General features: G+C 46.0%; 2 protein-coding genes across 5 annotated transcripts in view; both read left to right on the top strand.

Moving 5' to 3' along the window:
• MX2 (MX dynamin like GTPase 2) overlaps nucleotides 1–2227 on the top strand; it is a 28267-nt gene extending 26040 nt beyond the window's left edge. For all 4 annotated transcript variants that reach the window (XM_053564824.1, XM_053564825.1, XM_053564826.1 and 1 more), the window contains exons 13-14: nucleotides 134–382; nucleotides 1323–2227. In XM_053564824.1, the coding sequence (XP_053420799.1) occupies nucleotides 134–382; nucleotides 1323–1565 (492 nt within the window). In that variant the 3' untranslated portion in view covers nucleotides 1566–2227. The remainder of the gene's footprint in view (nucleotides 1–133; nucleotides 383–1322) is intronic.
• A 6883-nt stretch (nucleotides 2228–9110) lies between these two features.
• The window catches only part of MX1 (MX dynamin like GTPase 1), a 30278-nt gene continuing 18574 nt past the window's right edge, over nucleotides 9111–20814 (top strand). Inside the window, exons 1-5 of the mRNA XM_053564822.1 lie at nucleotides 9111–9178; nucleotides 15803–15918; nucleotides 18124–18200; nucleotides 19013–19138; nucleotides 20049–20241. Of these exons, the coding sequence (XP_053420797.1) occupies nucleotides 19034–19138; nucleotides 20049–20241 (298 nt within the window). The 5' untranslated portion in view covers nucleotides 9111–9178; nucleotides 15803–15918; nucleotides 18124–18200; nucleotides 19013–19033. The remainder of the gene's footprint in view (nucleotides 9179–15802; nucleotides 15919–18123; nucleotides 18201–19012; nucleotides 19139–20048; nucleotides 20242–20814) is intronic.

Here is a 20814-nt window from a genome sequence, read left to right as displayed (position 1 = left end):
ATGGAAGTGTCAGGCCTGCCTTGACATTGGATTATTTTTAATGCTGGCCTCAAACATAACAGTGCTTCCTAAACTGTTCAAGCACCAGGAGAAAGAGAACAAAGTAACAAGTTTGCCTTTCTCATCTAACCAGAGCAAGATTGAAATCATAAAAGCCAAAGAGGTAGAAAACGCTGAAAAGATGATCCACCTTCAGTTCGAAATGGAGCAGCTGGTTTATTGTCAAGATCAGATTTACAGCGTTTTACTGAAGAAAGTCCGAGAAGAGATTTTTAACCCAATGGCGAAGGGGACTCAGAATATTCAGTGGACTCCTCCAGTTCCAAAGGACCAGGTCTCCTGCATCACCGAGATTGCTGTCCACCTGAACACATACTTCAGGGTGAGTCCAGGGCACAGGGGCGGTGGTATTAGTGAGAGGAGGCTGGGCTTCCCAGGGGGAGAAGGGGGGCTTACCATGCAGTAAGCCCTTCTGTGCTATAATAAACGATTCATATAGTGTCTCATTTATCATTTTCCAGGAGCCCTATGAGGATATTTTTTATAAATTTGTCTAAAATCAATGTTTTAATGTGGCAGAGCAGGTACTCAAAGTTAATCCAGACCGCAAAGTCCTTTATATTGGACATGCAGTGCATGAATTACAAAATCACTGTCATTTGAACCCAGCAAAACACGAGGAACGCTAAGGCTGCTGGCTGCAAGGAGTTGTCCTGCATGGTCCCAGGCTCTTAGCTCTTAGCATGCCTCAAACTTGCCAGCTCCACAAGACACAAGTGAAATAAATGTCCTTTCCCTGGATTTTGTCACCCAATCAACTTTGTGGTTTCTGACCACCCCACCCCCCCTTTCCAATGTGCAGGTGTCAGGATGCCATAGAAAGGGGAATAGCTTTTAAACTACAAAGAAGCCCAGCTCCTGGAGCCCTTTCTGAAGCAAAAGAGAGTGGAGTTACCCAGTGCTGGGGCTGGCCCCCAGACAAACTGGCCACCCCGTGAAGACAGGGCAGGAGGCAAGGATGTGAAGCAGTCCCTCTCTACTGCCAGAGGGGAGTCAGGGGCCCGGGGCCAGCAGGTCTCTCCAGGGGGAGGGGAGCTCTCAGGGCACCCAGAGGTGGTGTACTTGCTAGCCTGCGATGGGTGTCTGAGAGTAAAGAGGGGGTGGCAGACAGGAGCCTTTGAGGGGTTTGATCCCACCGGCATGAGGGGCAGGGAGACCCCCAGGATTCGGCAAGGCAGCCATGTGTGTATCCAGGCTTCTCTCTGCAACCCAGGCCTTGGGCCCAGACCCCTCCGGTGAACCCTGCTTACTCCTTCTTCCAGGAAACCAGCAAACGACTCGCAAACCAGATCCCAATCATAATCCAGTATTTTATACTCCGAGTGAATGGTGACTGGTTGCAGAAAGCCATGATGCACATGCTGCACAAAACAGACAACTATTCGTTGTTGATTCAAGAACAGAGTGAGACCACCAGCAAGAGAAGATTCCTGAAGGAGAGAATCCAGCGGCTCACTCAGGCCAGGAAGGTTCTCAGTATATTCTCTATGAAATTGTTCCACTGAAGGGGCACAATGCTTTCGGCTGTTTTCTTACCTGTATTCATTCATCTACATCCATTCATTGTAAGGGGAGGTGGTGGAGGATGGACGTTGTTCTGCTTTGAGGCCAGGCTCAGCAGCTGGCTGCGTCTATCTTCGCTGTGCTACCCTCCATCAGATTATGAGACCCTGGCCGGGGGTGGGGGGAGGTCTGTATTATATTCTTCTTTTGTTACTTCCAGAAGTTTGCACAGCACCTAGTACATAGTTATCCATGCATAAATGATATCTCACTGGACAAATGAGTGCGGTGGAGTGATGGAGATGCCTAAGGCTATCACTTAAGTTCAGTGCCCCCTAACTGGTCGATTTCAGCTGCATCGAGTCATGCGACCTGTGCCCACCATTCGCTGTAATCCTGTAATCCCAGCACCTGCTTCCTGCAGAAATAAGCCTGAGCGATATTGTTTTCTCCTTGAGTTTCTGGATGGCCCTGAGCCCCTGCTGCATTATAAGGTCTTGAAGAGGAATTTGATAAGGAGAACCTTTTATAAAAGTATACAGAGCCTCGCGCTGGTGATCATCTCTAGATTGGAAGATTGTGGGTAATTTTAGGTTTTCCTTTAGGCTTTCGTGTATGTTCTTAATGCTGAGCATGGATTCCTTAATAAAAAAAATAGGAAAAATATTATTACTTGTTTGTTTTTAAACTCAACTTTCAAATGGAAAGGATGTCTCAAAAACACTCAACTTTGGCCAGGGGTACAGACAAGAAGGATACACATGAAATTCTTCTTCACTTGGTGTAAAAGAAGTTGGAGAAGAACATTCAAGTCAAAAGCACAGCCTGAGGAGCACCGCTTTATAGAAGTCTCTCACACATCTATATTAACGTACTAGTCTGCATTACTCTGTGAGAACTGCTGTAACAAATACTGCAGCCTGAGTGGTTTAAAAGACAGAAACTTGTTTTCTCACATTTCCAAAGGCTGCAAGTCTGAGATCAAGCTGTTGCTGGTTCTGTCTCTCCTGAGGACTCGCTCCTTGGCTTGCAGACGGCCCCCTTCTCACGTGTTTTTGGTTAGCCTTTCTCTTTTCTTTGTATAGGACACCAGTCCAGTTGGATTAGGAACCTACCCTTATGGCCGTACCTCACCTCTCAAGTCCCTTTTTAGTAAGCACCTGTCTCCAAATGCAGTCACTTTGGGGGTTAGGGCTGCAACATATGAATGGGAAGGGTGGGGATAGGACATAATTTAATCCATAACAGCTAATAAGAAAATAAGCACATGTGCTCTGAACACAAAACTTGACCAAATAACCAAACATTTGGAGGATTTATATCTAATTTGAAAGTCAGCAGGTCTGGCCTAAAACAGGACAAATAAACATGGGAAAGCTGAGGTTGATTTACTGTTTCCTGTCCACCAAACACAGGGATTTTGGCGGGGGGGTGGTGGTGCAGTTATCTATTGCTATGTAATAAGCACCCCAGCATTTAGTGGCTTAAAATAGAATCGATGTGTTCTTTCTCTGGATTCTGTGAGAAGTCTGGGTGGTTCTGGTGCTGGTCTCACCTGGTTTCACCCGTGGGTCACCATGAGATGGAAACCAGAAAAAGATGTATGGGACAAGGGGTCCTCACTCCTCAAACTACATTTTTATAAGGTTCCATCAGCATGGATTTCCAAAGCTTAAAAAATGGGGAAAGGCTGCCTGGTTCCCTGACCTGCAGCCCCTCCTACCAGAAACTGGTAGGCAAACTAGTTTCTTTAGGATAAACTTCATGGATACTCACCCACTTTGGTAGTGGGAACTGCCTGAAATAGCATTCTTACCTATAAATCTCCCTCCCTGCTCAGCGGCTCTGGAGAGGAACCCTGGAGGCTCAGCCCCAAATCCTTTTTGCATGGGCTATAGTATGAGAGGAGTCGGCACCTAAAGGCACTTGCATTTCAGGTGGAAGGAGTGAGAATAGAAGAGGTGGCCACAGTTAGAGGCTGTTCTGGAAAGGCTGCCCTGGGAGCCAAAGCCTAGCCCTTAGCTGAGCTTTCCTCTCATAGCCATGACCTCCCACTAGGCTCACGGGAGCACCCCCAGGCCTGTACTGGGAGTTGAGCACACAGTACACCTGGGGACAGAAACCTGTATCACAAAGCTGAGCTTGTGGGACGCAGCTGTCCTCACACCTGTGACACAAACAGGGGTCAGGGAAGGTGTTAATGTGCGATGCTTTTCCTCCTTTCTCCTCCGAATCAGGAAATTGAAAACGAGCTTTTGAAGTGGGCCATTTGCCTCACCACAGGGTCCTTCCCTGACGCTTTCCTCATGGCCCACTCCCCCCATCAAGGCCCTGGAACTGCCCCCCAGAACAAGCCTCTAGCGCTGTGCTTTGCTCCTTTGTTTCTCACGGTGCCCCCACAGGTCTCTTTGGGGCACTGGCTTTGCCCCTATGTATTTGCATTTCCCAAGCACCCAGCATAAAAGTCTGTGCAGAAAGGATGACAGGAGGGAAGGGAGGAAAATTATTTAATTTATCCCCCTCATGTAATAGCAATTACCACAACATATTTCTTCTCTTTATGCGAATGCCAGTGGACAGCCAGCCCTGGGAAAACGAGTATGGAAAGTCCAGGGACTTCCACCAGTATTGCAGACACCAGTGTGGGTGGGGCCATGTGTACACCAAGCTAGGGCGCACCTGATCCCCACGGCCCCACCAGCAGAACATGATTTCAGCATCCGTCCCCTCCTGGCAGGGCTCCCTTGATGGGCCCCGAGCAAACAATAAGGCCGAGCTCCTTAAGGCCAGATACCAGCCTTCTCATGCTCCCCTGCAAACGGTCATCGTGGAAATATCCTTAAAATGCAGGTTTTGAAACTGGTCTTGAGATGGCCCCCAGACCCTACACTTCTAACAAGCTCCCAGTAAAAGCCAATGCTGGAACAGGCACCTCCTGGCGCCACCAACCCCCTCCCCCTGGTTCCTCCCCCTCCTCCCGGGACCGCCCCTTCCTCCCGAGACCGCCCCCTCCTCCTGGAGACGCCCCTTTCTCTTCCCAGCACCTCCCCTCTTCCCGGTACTGTCCCTCCGCCTAGCGACCGTCCCCTCTTTCCAGAATAGCCCCTCTTCTCCAGTTCCCTGGGTTCCGGAACTTAGCATCACGCAGCTTCACTTTCATTTCTAGGAATCACGGAGTAGAAATAAAATTGAAACCTAAACTGAGACTGCTGGGAAATTCGCGATGGGGATGGGAGAATGGCTCAGGGCCAGCTGAGGACTGCACCTGCTGAGCCAGACCAGCCTCCCCTAGCGATTCCTCCTCAAAACACCGAATCGCATACCTGCCACGATCCCCAGTGTACCGTATACAGCGGGGAGCTGATGCTGTCGGCTGCCCGGGTGCTCAGCTGGAGGCAGAGGCCAAGGCAGTGTAAAAAGGCCCTGGTGCAGTGAGGGGCCTGTCGGCCCAGCAGGGATTGCTCAGGGAAGCAGGCCACCAGCCTGGAAGAGGAGGTGCCCAGCCCAGAGCAGAGCCCAGCAGGAGAGCCCTGAGCTGGAGGAAGTTCATGGGCCGGGGGTGGGGATACTGCACTGGAGCCAGGGCCAGGCAGTGCTTTGAAGCCATGTTGCCCAGTTTGTAACTATGGTCTCTCCCTCAGTAGAGCACCTGGCAGCTTTGTAAGCAGGCTGCCAGCTGCCTGTAGGGTTTTGAGGCAATACCCCTGCTCTGAGATGGGGAGTCCACACCACAGGGTTGGCCAGGACCGGCTTTCCATTAACACCAGCTCAGCTCTCCCTGGCCAGGACATGCAGCATTTCTGGGAAGTAAATACACCAAGCTGTCACACACCGTGCTTAGTGGCGCTGGAGTCATTCATGAGGGGACAAGGTCCAGAGAGACCTGGAAAGAGTCCTGGGGTGCCTGGGACTGCACACACATTGGGGATTGAGGGTCAGTGGGAATGTTTGGCCACTGTGATGCTTCTCCTGTGGATGTTGTATTTCCGTACTGTGAAAGAAAACAATAATTCAAGACCCATCAATTAATTGAGCAAAAGGCAAGTTAGGCTCTGGGGACTCACTCAGGAGCGGGGCTGTTTTTCCTTCATGGCCCATGACCTGACCTTTTGTATTAGGATTGCCAACAGAAAAGAACCCAAACTCAAAGGGTTTTATTCTGAGCCAAGTTTGAGGACCATGGCTCAGAGCGCCATGCCCAAGAAGCCTTGAGTGATTGGTCTCACCCTGGTTGGCTTACAATTTGGTTTTATACATTTCATGGAGACAGGAATTACATGCTAAGTCATAAATCAGTACATGGATGTGTTGTGCCCAAACACGAGTGGAACTATAGAGAAAAATGCCAGCACACTGAGTTCAAATTAGGTATGGGGTCCTTTATTGGCTAGCCGACGGAGATGGGTTCATATCCTCAAACTCTCAGCCGCTTTACAGAGGCATGGGTTTTTTATACCCTTCTTTCAGTTGGGGAGGGGATTAGAATTCCTAATGCAAAGCAGTTTTCAGAAGCAAAAGGCAAAGTTAGTTCTACAGGGCAGAGGGTCCGATGAACATCAAAGGCAACCAGTTGGTGGTTTACAAGGGCCTGCATCCTGGGCTAAAGGGCCCTACCTCCACAGGATGTGTTTATTTAACACTTCCCATTTCTGCAAGGCCTACACGCCCAGGGACAGGTCTTGAGAAAGGGGAAGTTGACGGATGAGAGAGTGCAAGATGGGGTCAATCTGGCCTTCTCAGAAAATATACATCATTTTGCCCTGAAAAGGCAGGACATCTCAAATTAGTGCATTACAGCCAGGTTATAGGTGGGTTTAAAGATTCGTTGATTTGTAATTGGTTAAATAAACAAAGCTTTTGGGGCGGCACCTGTGTCTCAGTGGGTAGGATGCCGGCCCCATATACCAAGGCCAGTGGGTTCAAACCCAGCCCCAGCCAAACTGCAACAAAAAAATAACCAGGCGTTGTGGCAGGCGCCTATAGTCCCAGCTACTCGGGAAGTTGGGGCAAGAGAATCACTTAAGCCCAGGAGTTGGAGGTTGCTGTGAGCTGTGTGACGCCACGGCACTCTACCCAGGATGATAAAGTGAGACTCTGTCTCTACAAAAAAAAAAAAAAGAAAGAAAGAGAGAAAAGAAATAAAGCTTTGTCTAAAAGCTTGGGATGTTTTAACAGAAGGAAGCCTGTTAATCAGAGACAATCCCTGGGACATATACCGGACATAGACCCACCTCAAGTAATCTTGAAGCCAAAAAAGTGGCTTGCAAGACGGAGTCTGAGAAGCTAGCTCATCTGCTCAGCTCCTGTGCCTTCCCACACCCCCTGTGATTATCTAGTTATAGTTTCTCTGCACTTGGGAGGATGTTTGTCTCAGGAGACTCTGAGGAGGGAGTCCCACATAGACAAACAGGTGTTATGATATTGCTAAAAGTCACTTTGATGAGAGGACGTCTTCTCTGATGATTCCCTTAGATATTTTGTCTAAGTGAAACCACCTTGCTGTTGTGTAAACATTTTGCATTGTTAGAATGGAGACTACTGTGATGTTACTTCCTATCTGATAATGTTAAAATTTTCTATGTTGGTTTCTTTATAGTTTATTATGAAAGTTATTAGAATTGTAACTGAGGCAGAACAGAATCGAGAGTCTACTCTTGCTGTTCTCCAGAATCACTGGCCTTCTGACAAATAAAGCTTGTTTGAACCTAAACCCCGTCTCTGCATATTGGCTGGACAATGACCAGCAGCTGGACCTTCTTCATCTGGTAACATTTTGTTTAATAAATTAGTTAAGTGGGGGATGCTTTAAGCTTTGCCGTGTATGGCCTTAAGCCTGTCAATGAGATACTAAGGACATCTCCAGGAAGAGAGGAGGCATGGGGAGGCAGGTCTGACCTCCCTTCCTCCATGGCCAGCAGCTCAGCTTGAGGGAATTTCTGGAGTCCCCTTGGCCAAGAGGAGATCCATTCAGTAGGCTGGGAGGTTTAAGATTTTATTTTAGTTCATAAGACCTTATATATTAACCAGGCTGCCTATTCCTCTCTTGACACCTGTGGGAGAAAGCCTTGTGACTGTCATTTTGTTACAGTGGAATGTTAAGGAACCCCCTAGAATAGCCACCTGTAACCATTCAAACCTCTGTGGAGCAGGTGTCAGCCTTGTACAGTGGAGAACCCTGCAATGCTGTTCTGCTCCCTGTGCTGCCTATATCATGACCCCACTTGACCCCACGTTCTGAAGTCCATGTTTCAGGTGGCCATTGTGAAACTTTGAGCTTGTATAAACTCATTTAAACTAAATTCTGATCTCTGTGATTATTTTAGGTTTAACAGCCCACTAGGAAAACACAAAGAAGGGCAGGACCAACCGAGGCTGTGCCATAGTGGGGGACCCAGAGATGCTGGTGAGAAATAAAAATAAAATCCTAAGCCTCCCTACCAAGCTCACCTTTCCAAATTTCTGAACGTTGTCATTTTTCATTTGACGCTGGGCACTTCAATCTAATTGAATTCAGCTCATACATAACTGGGCAATTAAGGGTGTGCCAAGCTCCATGGTAGATGCTGAGAAAATGCAACTTGATAAGACTTCCTTACCTTGCCCTCATGATGGTGACAGCCCTGTCAGAAGTATGCCTTACTATCCAGAATTTGTCAGAGAGGCAACTGAATCTTACTTAACCTGATCTAAATTTGGTTCCCTCCAGGTTTTCCCTGATTCCAGGTCCTAAGGCTGGGGTGGGTACTGGGCCTTGGGGCTGGTTAGGAGTGACCCTTCCTAATTACAGGAATCTTTGGGGACTTAGGGACTCGGAGTTGGCCTTCTGACAAATAAAGCTTGTTAGGCCTATCCCTGTCCCGGCATATTGGCTGAATAGTGACCTGTGGCCAGACCCTTTTCTCCCTTGGTCAGGTAACAGGAATGGGAGTTCTGCAGGGAGGCCACCTTTGCATCTGCCTTACCTCATCCCGCCCTCCCCGATTTCCATCCTGGAGAAATCAGATAAACCAAACTCCAAAGAAACCTTGGAGTGGGGCGGGGGAGAGCAAAGAAAAACAGGAAAGCAGGAAGATGCGGGGAGTGTGCATACGGTGGGGGTGGAGGTTGGGGACAAGAAGGACCTCAGCCATTAGCACCCAGTGGCTGGGCATCCCTGCTGGGAGAACCAATTCCAGCTGACCATTGTGGGAACAGAGGACTCCAATTGCCAATTCATCTGTTCCAGAGATGGGGGGTCAAGGGACTGTGGAGGTTCAAGGCTACAGTCCAGGCGTGGATGATCTGGGGTGTAGAACAGCGGTTAGCGCACCGGAATCCTCCGGAGGGCAACCGCAGCTTCGCTTCGGGCCCAGCCCAGGAGCTTCTGATTCAGCGGGTCTGAATCCGATTTTCTGGGGCCCGAGAATCTGCATTTGCGACGAGCGCCCCCTGAAGACAGGTGCTGCGCTTGCCGAGTGCTCGCAGACGCTGGGCAGGTTAGGTTTCGTTTCTGCGCTCAGAGCCGCCCTCCTACGCGGGACTGGTAAGTTTCCTTTTCCCCAGGCTGGAGGCGGAGCCCTGCGTCCCATAAAGCCGCAGAGAGCGACGGTTCCACCTCGGCTCAGCGTAGAGACCGGTGAGTGTTGCCCAGGTCCGGTGCATCCCAGCCGGGCGAGCGGAGCTTGGAGAGGGGGATTGATCTTGGAGACAAGCGCTCCGGGGCGGGGCGCTGCAGGGACACTCTCTAGGCTGCTTGTGAGAACAGCAACAGCAACGCTAATAATAAGAGCACCAAGATGCGCGAGCTCAGACCACACTTGAGCCTAGCTCCTACCAACAAGCTGCCGATGCTCATGGTGACTCATCAGAAACGGCCCTCTAACCGATGGCTTTCCCGCTAGGAGGTGGCAAGGTGGAGGGGCCGGGGGTTGAGAGGTCTGCTGGGGGCTCCGCGCTAGGGGCTGAGAAAGCGGCAGGCCCACTGCTACTCGGGGCCGCGAGCCCACCGCTTTCTGTAGAATTAAATTTTCTGCTAAGGAGTTCAAACCGCTCCGGTCAAAGTTCAGGCAGTCTCTTGGAGGGGGCAGATTCAAGGGTCTCCATCAATCCTGATGCGTGAGTGGGGATCGAGTCCGGGAGGAAGGTGGGGCCGCGGCGTTCGGGTTGTGGTGGACTCCACCCACCCCACCCCGCATCCTCCCTGCATGTGGCGTACAGGTGACCATGAGAGGGCTAGGGGGGTGGAGGAAGGCAGGGCAGTCCTAGGGCTGACAAACGGGGCTCCTGGGGTACACCCCACTCCCACCGCATACACAGTGTTAGGATTATAGGCGTGAGCCTCAGAGGTACAGATGGGGTGGTTGGAATTACTTGGTCCTGTTTTAAATGAAGTTTGTGTTTTTTTTTATTGTTGAATCATAGCTGTGTACATTAGTGCAATCAACGGGTACATTGTGCTGGTTTCATATACAATCTGAAATATTCTCATCAAACTGTTCAAGGTAGCCTTCATGGCAATTTCTTAGTTATTGTATGTAGACATTTGTATTCTGCATTTAGTAAGTTTCACCTGTACCCATCCTAAGATGCACCTTAGGTGTGGCCCCACCCATTACCCTCCCTCCACACTAACCTCCCCCCTCCCTTCCCCTTCCTTGGCCCTTTCCCCATATTCTTGTGCTATAGTTGGGTTATAGCCTTCATGTGAAAGCTATAATTTAGCTTCACAGTAGCAGTGAGTACATTGGATACTTTTTCTTCCATTCCTGAGATACTTTGCTAAGATGAATATGTTCCAGCTCCATCCATGTAAACATGAAAGAGGTAAAGTCTCCATCTTTCTATAAGGCTGCATAATATTCCATGGTATACATGTATCACAATTTGCTAGTCCATTCGTGGGTCGATGGGCACTTGGGCTTCTTCCATGACTTAGCAATTATGAATTGGGCTGCCATAAACATTCTGGTACAGATGTCTTTGTTATATTGTGATTTTTGGTCTTCTGGGTATAAACCCAGTAAAGGAATTATAGGATCGAATGGCAGGTCTATTTTTTGGTCTCTAAGTATTCTCCAAACATCCTTTCAGAAGAAACATATTACTGTGCATTCCCACCAGCAGTGTAGAAGTGTGCCCTTTTCTCCACATCCACGCCAACATCTCTGGTTTTGGGATTTTGTTATGTGGGCTACTCTTACTGGGGTTAGGTGATATCTCAAAGTAGTTTTGATTTGCATTTCTCTGATGATTAAGGATGATGAGCTTTTTGTGATGTGTTTGTAGATCGTGCATCTGTCTTCTTTAGAGAAATTTTTCTTCAAGTCCCTTGCCCACCCTGAGATGGGATCACGTATTCTTTTCTTGCTAATATGTTTGAGTTCTCTGTGTATTCTGGTTATTAGACCTTTATCGGAGGTATAACCTGCAAATATTTTCTCCCATTCTGAGGGCTGTCTGCTTGCTTTACTTACTATGTTCTTGGCTGTGCAGAAGCTTTTTAGTTGGATCAGGTCCCAGTAGTGTATTTTTGATACTGCTTCAATTGCCTGGGGAGTCCTCCTCATAAAATATTCACCCAGGCCCATTCCTTTAAGAGTTTTCCCTGTACTTTCTTCAAGTATTTTTATAGTTTCATGTCTCAAGTTTAAATCTTGAATCCAGTGAGAGTCTATCTTAGTTAATGGTGAATGGTGTGGGTCCAGTTTCAATCTTCTACAGGTTGCCAGCCAGTTCACGCAGCACCATTTGTTAAATAGGGAATCTTTTCCCCACTGAATGTTTTTAATTGGCTTGTCAAAGATCAAATAACGGTAAGTAGCTGGATCCATCTCTTGGTTCTCTATTCTGTTCCAGACATCTACCTCTCTGTTTTTGTGCCAGTACTATGCTGTTTTGATCACTAACAATTTATAGTACAGTCTCAGGTCTGGTAACGTGATTCCTCCTGCTTTGTTTTTATTGCTGAGTAATGTTTTGGCTATTCGAGGTTTTTTCTGATTCCATATAAAACAAAGTATTATTTTTTCAAGATCTTTAAAATGTGACAATGGAGCTTTAATAGGAATTGCATTAAAATTATATATTGCTTTGGGTAATATAGACATTTTAACAATGTTGATTCTTCCCAGCCATGAGCATGGTATGTTTTTCCATTTGTTAACATCTTCAGCTATTTTTTTTCTTAAAGTTTCATAGTTCTCTTTGTAGAGATCTTTCACATCCTTTGTTAGGTATACTCCCAAATATTTCATCTTCTTTGACACTACTGTGAAAGGAATAGAGTCCTTGACTGTTTTTTCAGCTTGGTTATTGTTGGCATATATAAAGGCTACAGATTTATGGGTGTTGATTTTATAGCCTGAGACATTGCTGTATTCCTTGATCACTTCTAAAAGTTTTGTAGTAGAATCCCTAGTGTTTTCCAGATATACAATCATATCATCTGCAAAGAGTGAAAGTTTGATCTCTTCTGACCCTACGTGGATACCCTTGATCGCCTTTTCTTCCCTAATTGCAATGGCTAAAACTTCCATTACAATGTTAAAGAGCAGTGGAGACAATGAGCAACCTTGCCTGGTTCCTGATCTGAGTGGAAATGATTTCAATTTAACTCCATTCAATATGATATTGGCTGTGGGTTTGCTGTAGATGGCCTCTATTAGTTTAAGAAATGTCCCTTCTATACCAATTTTCTTCAGTGTTCTGATCATGAAGGGATGCTCAATATTATCAAAAGCTTTTTCTGCATCAATTGAAAGAATCATATGGTCTTTATTTTTTAGTTTGTTTATGTGCTAAATTACATTTATAGATTTACGTATATTGAAGCAGCCTTGATAAATCCCACTTGCTCGTGGTGTATAATTTTTTCGATGTGTTGTTGGATTCTGTTTGTTAGGATCTTATTGAGTATTTTTGCATCAATATTCATTAGTGATATTGGTCTAATTTTCTTTTCTTGTTGGGTCTTTCCCTGGTTTGGGGATCAAGGTGATGTTTGCTTCGTAGAATGTGTTGGGTAATAGTCCTTCTTTTTCTATATTTTGGAAGAGGTTTAGTAATATAGGTACCAGTTCTTCTTTAAAGGTTTGGTAGAATTCTGATGTAAAGCCATCTGGTCCTAGGCTTTTCTTTTTAGGGAGATTTTGTATAGTTGATGCTATTTCAGAACTTGATATATATAGGCCTGTTCAACATTTCCACTTCATTCTGGCTAAGTCTTGGTAGGTGGCGTACTTTCAGGTATTGGTCGATTTCTTTCAGATTCTCATATTTGTGAGAGTAGAGTTTCTTGTAGTACTCGTTAAGGATTTTTTGAATTTCTGAGGGGTCTGTTGTTATTTCATCGTTACCATTCTGATTGATGAAATTAGAGATTTTACTCTTTTTTTCCTGGTTAGGTTGGCCAAAGGTTTATCTATTTTATTGATCTTTTCAAAAAACCAGCTTTTGGATTTATTGATCTGTTGTATAATTCTTTTGTTTTCAATTTCATTAATTCTGCTCTGATTTTGGTTATTCCTTTTTTTCTGCTGGGTTTGGGGTTGAGGTGTTCTTCCTTCTCCAGTTGCTTGAGATGTGCCACTAAGTCATTAACTTTTTCTCTTTCCATTTTCTTGAGGAAGGCTTGCAGTGCTATAAATTTCCCTCTTAGGACTGCCTTTGCAGTATCCCAGAGGTTCTGGTAATTCGTGTCTTGATTGTTGTTTGGTTCCAAAAATTTGGTGATTTCCTTCTTAATCTCGTCTATAACCCATGTATCCTTCATCATAAGGTTGTTAAGCTTCCATGTTTTTGTATGCGTATGCAGTTTCCTGTTGTTATTGAGTTGAACTTTTATTCCATGATGGTCTGAGAAGATGCAAGGAATAATTTCTATTTTTTTTAATTTGCTGAGGTTAGATTTGTGGACTAGGATGTGGTCAATTTTGGAGTATGTTCCATGGGCTGATGAGAAGAATGTGTATTCAGTTTTGTTGGGATGAAATGTTCTGTAGATGTCTGGCAAGTCCAGATATTGAATGGTTAAGTTTAAATCTAAGATTTCTTTGCTTAGCTTCTTTTTGGAAGATCTATCCAGCACTGCTAAAGGGGTGTTAAAATAAACTATTATGGAACTGGAGGAAATCAAGTTGCTCATGTCCATCATAAACGAAACTCAGTTTGGCTGGGTATAGGATCCTGGGTTGAAAGTTATTTTGTTTTAGGAGATTAAAAGTTGATGACCATCCTCTTCTAGCTTGAAAGGTTTGAGCAGAGAGATCTGCAGTTATTCTAATATTCTTCCCCTTGTGGGTGATGGTTTTCTTTCATCTGGCTGCTTTCAGAATTTTCTCCTTTATATTAACTTTAGTGGAATTGATTATGATGTGTCTGGAGGATGTCTTATTTGGGTTGAGTTGTGCTGGAGTTCTGAAACTGTCTGCTATCTGAATTTCGGAATCTCTTGGCATGTCCGGAAAGTTCTCCTTCATAAGCTCATGGGGAAGAGACTCTGTGCTTTGTGAAGCTACTTCGTCGCTTTCGGGGATCCCTATAGACAAATATTTGTTTTCTTCTAATTATCCCAGAGCTCTCTGAGAGAGTGATCTGTTTTTGCCCTCCATTTCTCTTCCTCTTTGAGAGTTTGGGAGCATTTGAAAGCTTTGTCTTCAATGTCAGAAATCCTTTCTTCTGCTTGCTCCATTCTGTTACTGAGGGATTCTACTGTGTTTCTCAGATCATTGAGGGCTGCAACTTCTTGTTTCAATGTGTCAAAGTCTTTGGTCATTTGGTCTTTGAATTCATTGAATTCTTGAGTATCTATGAGATACTGCTTGGAATTCTAATTCAATCTTATTTGCTATCCAGATTCTGAATTCGATTTCTGACATCTCAGCTATTTGTTTGTGCATGGGATCTTGTGCTGTGTCTGCTCCATTGATTTTTGGGGGAGTTGATGTACTCTGATTATTCATATTGCCAGAGTTTTCCTATTGATTTCGCCTCATGATTGTTTTTCACTGTTGCCTCTGGCTGTCCTCAGAGTTGGGGAGGTGTCTCTCCAAGATTAGACCCAGTGGGATCACTCTATTGTTGCTGGATCTTTGTAGAGAGTGACCCTGTATAGTTCCTCTGGGGCTGCCCCAGCCAGGGAGTTCTGGTTGTGGAAGCAGCAATGGAGTGTGACACACCTGAATCCAGCAACAGGGCGGGAGGTGTTGTGCACGGTTCTGGGAGTGCCTGGCTCCCAGTGACTTTGGCACAGATAGCCCAAGGCTCCAACAGTCTCTGGCCAGGAGAAGGGCTCTGCGCAGAGGCAGGGAGGGCTCCAGAGGGCATGCGGCTACCAGAGTCCCTGGCCAGAGGAGTGGGCTGGTGTGGAGGCAGGGAGGGTACAGGAGGGAGGACACAGGGTTGCGCAGTTCCTGCAATTCCTCGTCAGGGCATGTGTAGGCCTGGCGGGCGCAGGTCATGTGTCAGGGGTCATGGCGCAGCTCTTATGGAGGTCTGAGCGATGCCAAGCCCAGAAGTTTGAGGTTGCTGTGAGCTGTGATGCCACAGCACTCTACCCAGGGCAACAGGTTGAGGCTCCAGTGTGCCACAACTGGTCTCACTCTGCCCCTGAGGGTTAAGGCTACAAGCTAGCTCAGTCCCCACCTTCAGGCTCTCAGTCACTAGGTTACTACTCCCGCCCGATCCTTGCTCTGCAACCCTGAGGGCGGAGCTTGCTGGGGCAGTTCTTTCACAATGGCTCCCTGCAGCCCACAGCCAAATACTATTAGCTTCGTCTGGCTCAGCGGCTCAGTCTGGTGCCCTAGACAATACCCAAATTTCTCCACACTCCTGCTCAAGCTCTCCCCATGGCAGTTCAACTGAGTGCCAAGTCCAAAAACACCAAAACAATTCAAAGGTAAGGTCTTTCCATTTTGCAGTCTCACTGCTGCTTGTACTTATGGCTGCCGGCAGCATTAGGTCTATCAAACACACGCAACCACTTGCCAATTTTCCACTGTTTTTGTCCTCCTCTTGGGGTCCAGAAGTCCCTTGCTGACTCCCTGTATCCTCAAGGGGATGATTATAGGCAGATCCCACCAGCCAGAGATGCCTGGAGTCTTATCTCCCCAGACTCACCATGCCCAGTTGCAGGGAAGCTGTTACTTGGCCACCATCTTGCTCCACCAAGTTGTTTTTGTTTTTATTGAAAGTAGGTTCAAGGGATGGTTATCCCCAGAGGTCAGTCCCCAAATGCCCCAAACATGTCTGTGTTACCTTTCAGCTTTGGACTGCCACTGCCAGCCGGCATCTGTCAGCCGCCAAGGTGCACGCACCTCGGGTTTCTTTCCTATCTTGCCCTCTGCTGCCACCTCCAGACACCCAGCTCAGCGGAGTTTGGTAGGTAGCAGAGCACTTTGTCTAAAGTGCAAACTCTTTCCCCTTTTATTCACAAAAATTTAAATGCCAGTGGACTTTAGAGGGCAAAACACTCTCAGAAGAAAAAGTGTAAGTCCTGAAAGAGTTTAAAACTGGACTGAATCGTGTTGGGAAAGTTGCAGAGTCTTGCAGCTGAGGTTTCCTAAGACTTGCTTGGTAGGTGTTTCCTATTAGGGGCTCTGGTACTGGAAGGGGGTCGAATCCTACCTCCCGCTCTCCCACCCTCACTCATCTGCGGAGTCTGAGCAGAGGGATCTTCCCCACAATGACAGAGACCCTGGGGCAAGCCTCAATGTCATCCCCACCCCACTGTAGGAATTCTATGGCCAGTGCTGCTGGTAGATGGCAGCTGGCTTGGAAGCCACTAGAAAACCCTTACTCCCTGAAACCTGGAGTGGAGGGGGCAGTCAGCACCGTCCTACCCCAGGTGTGGCAAGGACAGCAGGTGTTTGAGAGGACCCAGGCCTGCCCTGGGCAGGAATGGAAAGAGCCCCTGGGCCCTGGGCAGCTGCTGCCCCCGCCAAAACCATAATGTTAGGCTCAGAGAAGAGCCTGGGGCATCACCACCCCACACATACACCCAACTGACGCCTCAGGCTCTGACCAGGGGGTGTGCAGTAGTAAGGAGCTGGGAACTAGAAAGGAGAGAGGTGGCGTGCCCCAGGAGGCATGCCCAGATGCGCTGAAGTCCTTTCTGCATTCACAGGGCACTGGTGAGACATTTTAGGATAATTTGGGGCTGAGAGGTAGGGGCTGCCAACTCTAGATTCTCCCGAGCCTGGAATTGGTGAATTCGTTCAGATGCTGAGCATCACTGTCAAATGACAAACTGCTTTGAACTACTGAGATTGCCCTGCTGCTGAAATCCAAACTGATTTTCAGACATGATCCCTGAGAGAAATAAACCTTTATGGTTTGTAGACAAAACCCATAAGGTTTAGCTTTCAGGGGGCTTGATTTTATGAAACAAATGGGGGAGGGAATAGACTCATAAAGTCCTCTTTCGCCTGATAAAGTCGAAGCTGTGGTCATGGGTGCAAGTCATGGGGACCAATGATGCCATGAGAGTGGGTCCGGAAAAGCCAACAGAGGAAGCCTGGGTCAGAATATTGGCACTCTGGAGAGCAGGTGAAGTGGGGATCTTCAACATGGAACCCAGGATGCCCTGGGCATGTGAGGTCTTTCCAAAGGCATGGAGAGATTTAGGAATAAAGTTCCAGATTGTCAAACTCCGTAAGTACCCTTTAAAGTGGATCACCTTTCATAATCACCTCCTTCTCACCTTAAAAAAGGAATCCATCTCTTTCTCCCTTTCCTTTTTTTTTTTTTTTTTTGAGACAGCATCTCACTCTGTTGCCCCAGGCTAGAGTGCTCTGGCATCATACATAGCTCACAGCAACCTCAAACTACTGGGCTCAAGCGTCCTCTTACGTAGCTGGGACTACAGGGACAATGCCCAAATAATTTTTCCATTTTTAGTAGACATGGGGTATTGCTCTTGCTGAGGCTGGTCTTGACTCCTGAGCTCAGGCCATCCTCCTGCCTTGGCCTCCCAGAGTGTTAGGATTATAGGCATGAGACACCCTTCCCAGCCTCTTCCTTTGCAAATTGAACAAGGGCACAACCCTGCCTGCCCTGGAAGCATATAAACCTGGAGACAGAAAAGGGTGATTTTGAATGTTGGTGTCTGAGATGTGTTCTTCAGCCAGGTACCATGAACCAGTGGCAAGGCTTGGAGACCTCCCTGCCTTTCTACATGATTCTGTTAAGCGCAGTGTGATGGGATAATTAGGGGACTGGCTCAGGTTGGGAAGTCTGACATGTTACACCCAGGGTGACAGGCAGGGGCTATGAGGAGTTTTGTTTTAACAACCTGTCTCTTGAACCCCACCAGAACTAACAAAGACTGCACAGGTCTCCACAAGTAGCAGCAAAGAAAGCATCAGTATAAGTTACTGATCCAGATAGCACTGCTCAGATCCTTATTCACCTATCTCAGAATTAAAATAGTCAAGATATATAAGAAAGATGCTAGGAAGTAGAAATGTGCCTCAAAGCATGCCCCTCGGCACCCACACCATCCTCAGCAATGCAGATGGCTGCGGGGCGTGTGCTCACTGGTTCCCCAGGTTTGGGTCTCATTCGTATTCTTCCCTTGACTTCCAGGAGGTTCAGGAGAACAGCTCCCCATTTCCACCCAACTTGTTGACACTACATCTTCAAAAAACAAGCACTTATTGGAGGTAAGTTGGTGCTTTATATTTTTTAAAGCATAGGAATCATAGGAGAAAATTTTTCATTGACTTTTATCCAAGATTACTAGATGCTACAAAATTCAATATTCAGAAATTATAGTCCTGGAACATTCAAAAATGAATTTTAGATATATATACAATATATGCATTAGTGATGCACACAAGTGTGATAAGGTGGCCAATTAAGTGCTTTCAGAAATAAAATGAATGATGTTAAGATACACTCATGTGGGGGTAATGGGATGAAAATATGAAATCAGTGATCAAAAGGAACAGCAAAGAATACTTAGCATTCATACACTTTTTTAAGCAAAGTGCTGGGTATCAAATTGCTGTAATATGTTGATTCCTTCAGCTATACTGGAAAGAGCTCTGTAACAATTTTATTTTTAAATGTAAATTTTTGAAATGTATCGGAATTACATCCTTTCCAACTATTTAAAGTCATGGTGAAAAAAGTTTCGATCTTCAACCTAAGGTTTTGACAGGAAATGCCTAGTTTTAATAAACTTTTTAAGATATGGACGCATATTCTTGAGGAGCCTTGAGCTGGAACTCAGTGTCTGTCTTCATCTGACATTCATGTCTTTGGGCTCCCTTGTCATTTTTCTTTCAATGACTTATGATTTAATAAGCATGTGCTGTGTCCCAGGTACTCACCTAAGCTCTGGGGACATCACAGTGTATAATATGTCAGGGTCTCTGTCCTGATGGGTCTTACCATCTAGTGGTAGATTAGGCTCCATGATTGAAGGAACCCCGTTTCTCATCTGTTCAATACTGATCTGCTTCATTTTAAGCTGAACTTATAAAGAAAGAAGATGGTTCTTTCTCAAGTGGGAACTGCAGAACCTGATTCATCCTCTGCAGCCTCCCTGCTGTTACTAAATGGAGATATTAATATGGCTGAGAAAAATCAGGCCTCGGTAAGTTGCTGTTTGAAAAGTCACTTTAGCCTGTGTCTTGGCTATAGAAGTACCATGAGCTGTGCCCAGTTGAGGCTGCTGTTTATACAGTGATGCTGCCAGGCCTGCAGATGACTGCTTCCTCACCCTGACTGGGGCCAGACACAGATCTTGAGCTCTCTGCTGGGCCAACTTGCAGCCAAATTTAGACATTTTGCCTTATATGCATTTTCCTTTTGTATGTATCATAAACCCCACAATGCATTTTTTTGTTCAAATATTCAATTGTCTTTTAATGATATCTGAGTAATAAGAAAAAGCATACAAGTTAACCCTTCTGGTATAGACAACTTGTTATAGATCAAGATTTCCATATGGAATGTTTTTCCTTCCCCCTAAGGACTTCTTGAACATTTACCGTAGTGCAGGTCTGCAGGTGATGAATTAGTTCAGCTTTTATATGTCTTTTATATTTTTAAAAGATATTTTTGGTGGCTAGAGAAAATTCTAGGTTGATGATTTTTTCAGAACTTTAAAAATGTTGCTCCACTGTCTTCTCACTTGCATTGTTTGTCATGGAAAACCTGCTGTCAATCTTATCTTTGTTCCTCTGCAGATAATATGCCGTTTTCTGGCTGCTTTTAACATTTTCTTTCTGTCACTGATTTTGAGCAATTGGACTCTATTGTGCCTTGATGTTCTTTATTTCAGTTTCTCCTGAGCTGAAGTTTGAGTTTCTTGGATCTTTGGGTTTATGGTTTTTATTAAGTTTGAGGATATTGTGTGTATTATTTCTTCATATATTTTTTTCTGTTACTGTCTCACTCTCTTTCGGGCATTGCAGTAACCTATGAGCTTTCAGAAGTTGGCCATCTTTGACAGAGCATTACCTATAGGCCATGACAGAGTTCTCCATTTTGGCTTTCTCCAGGGTGCTGAGAATAACCTGTGCAACCAGTATGAGGAGAAGGTGCGGCCCTGCATCGACCTCATTGACTCCCTGCGCACCCTGGGTGTGGAGCAGGACCTGGCCCTGCCAGCCATTGCTGTCATCGGGGACCAGAGCTCCGGCAAGAGCTCCGTGCTGGAGGCGCTGTCGGGAGTCTCCCTTCCTAGAGGCACTGGTAAGAGCTTACACTTTGCATTAGTCTTCCCTGACTATTTATAAATAAATAGTCTTTATTTATTTTATAATAAAATACTGCAGATGGGTGCTTAAACAAACAAAAAAAAATATTTTCTCATGGCTCTGGAGACTAAGACTCCAAGGTCAAAGTCTAGTTTCTCTTAAAGCCTTTCTCTGTGGCTTGTAGATGGTCACCTTCTCACTGTGCCCTCACCTGGCTTTTCTACTGTGCATAAGCATTGCTGGTTCTCTCTTCTTATGAGGGCACAAGTCATATTGGATTAGGGCCCCACCCTCATGACCTCATTTAACCTTAATTACCTCTTTAAAGCCCCTATCTTAAAATACAGTCATGTTAGGGGTTAGGTTTTCAACAGATAAATTTAGAAGGAACACTGTTCAATCCATAACACCATCTCATTGTACATTTGTTGTGTAAATTGTACATAATCTGGAATTCTTGGAAGATCTGAATAAATGCATTTGAATCCCCAATCCAGAACTATGTTCATGTGTGTTCAAGGAGTTCATGTGTCCTAAATTCCTTCCGAAGACATGACCCCTGACCTTG

This window comes from Nycticebus coucang, chromosome 16 (genome assembly GCF_027406575.1).
Source record: "Nycticebus coucang isolate mNycCou1 chromosome 16, mNycCou1.pri, whole genome shotgun sequence".
Lineage (NCBI taxonomy): Eukaryota > Metazoa > Chordata > Mammalia > Primates > Lorisidae > Nycticebus > Nycticebus coucang.
This window is presented reverse-complemented; position numbering and strand designations above follow the sequence as displayed.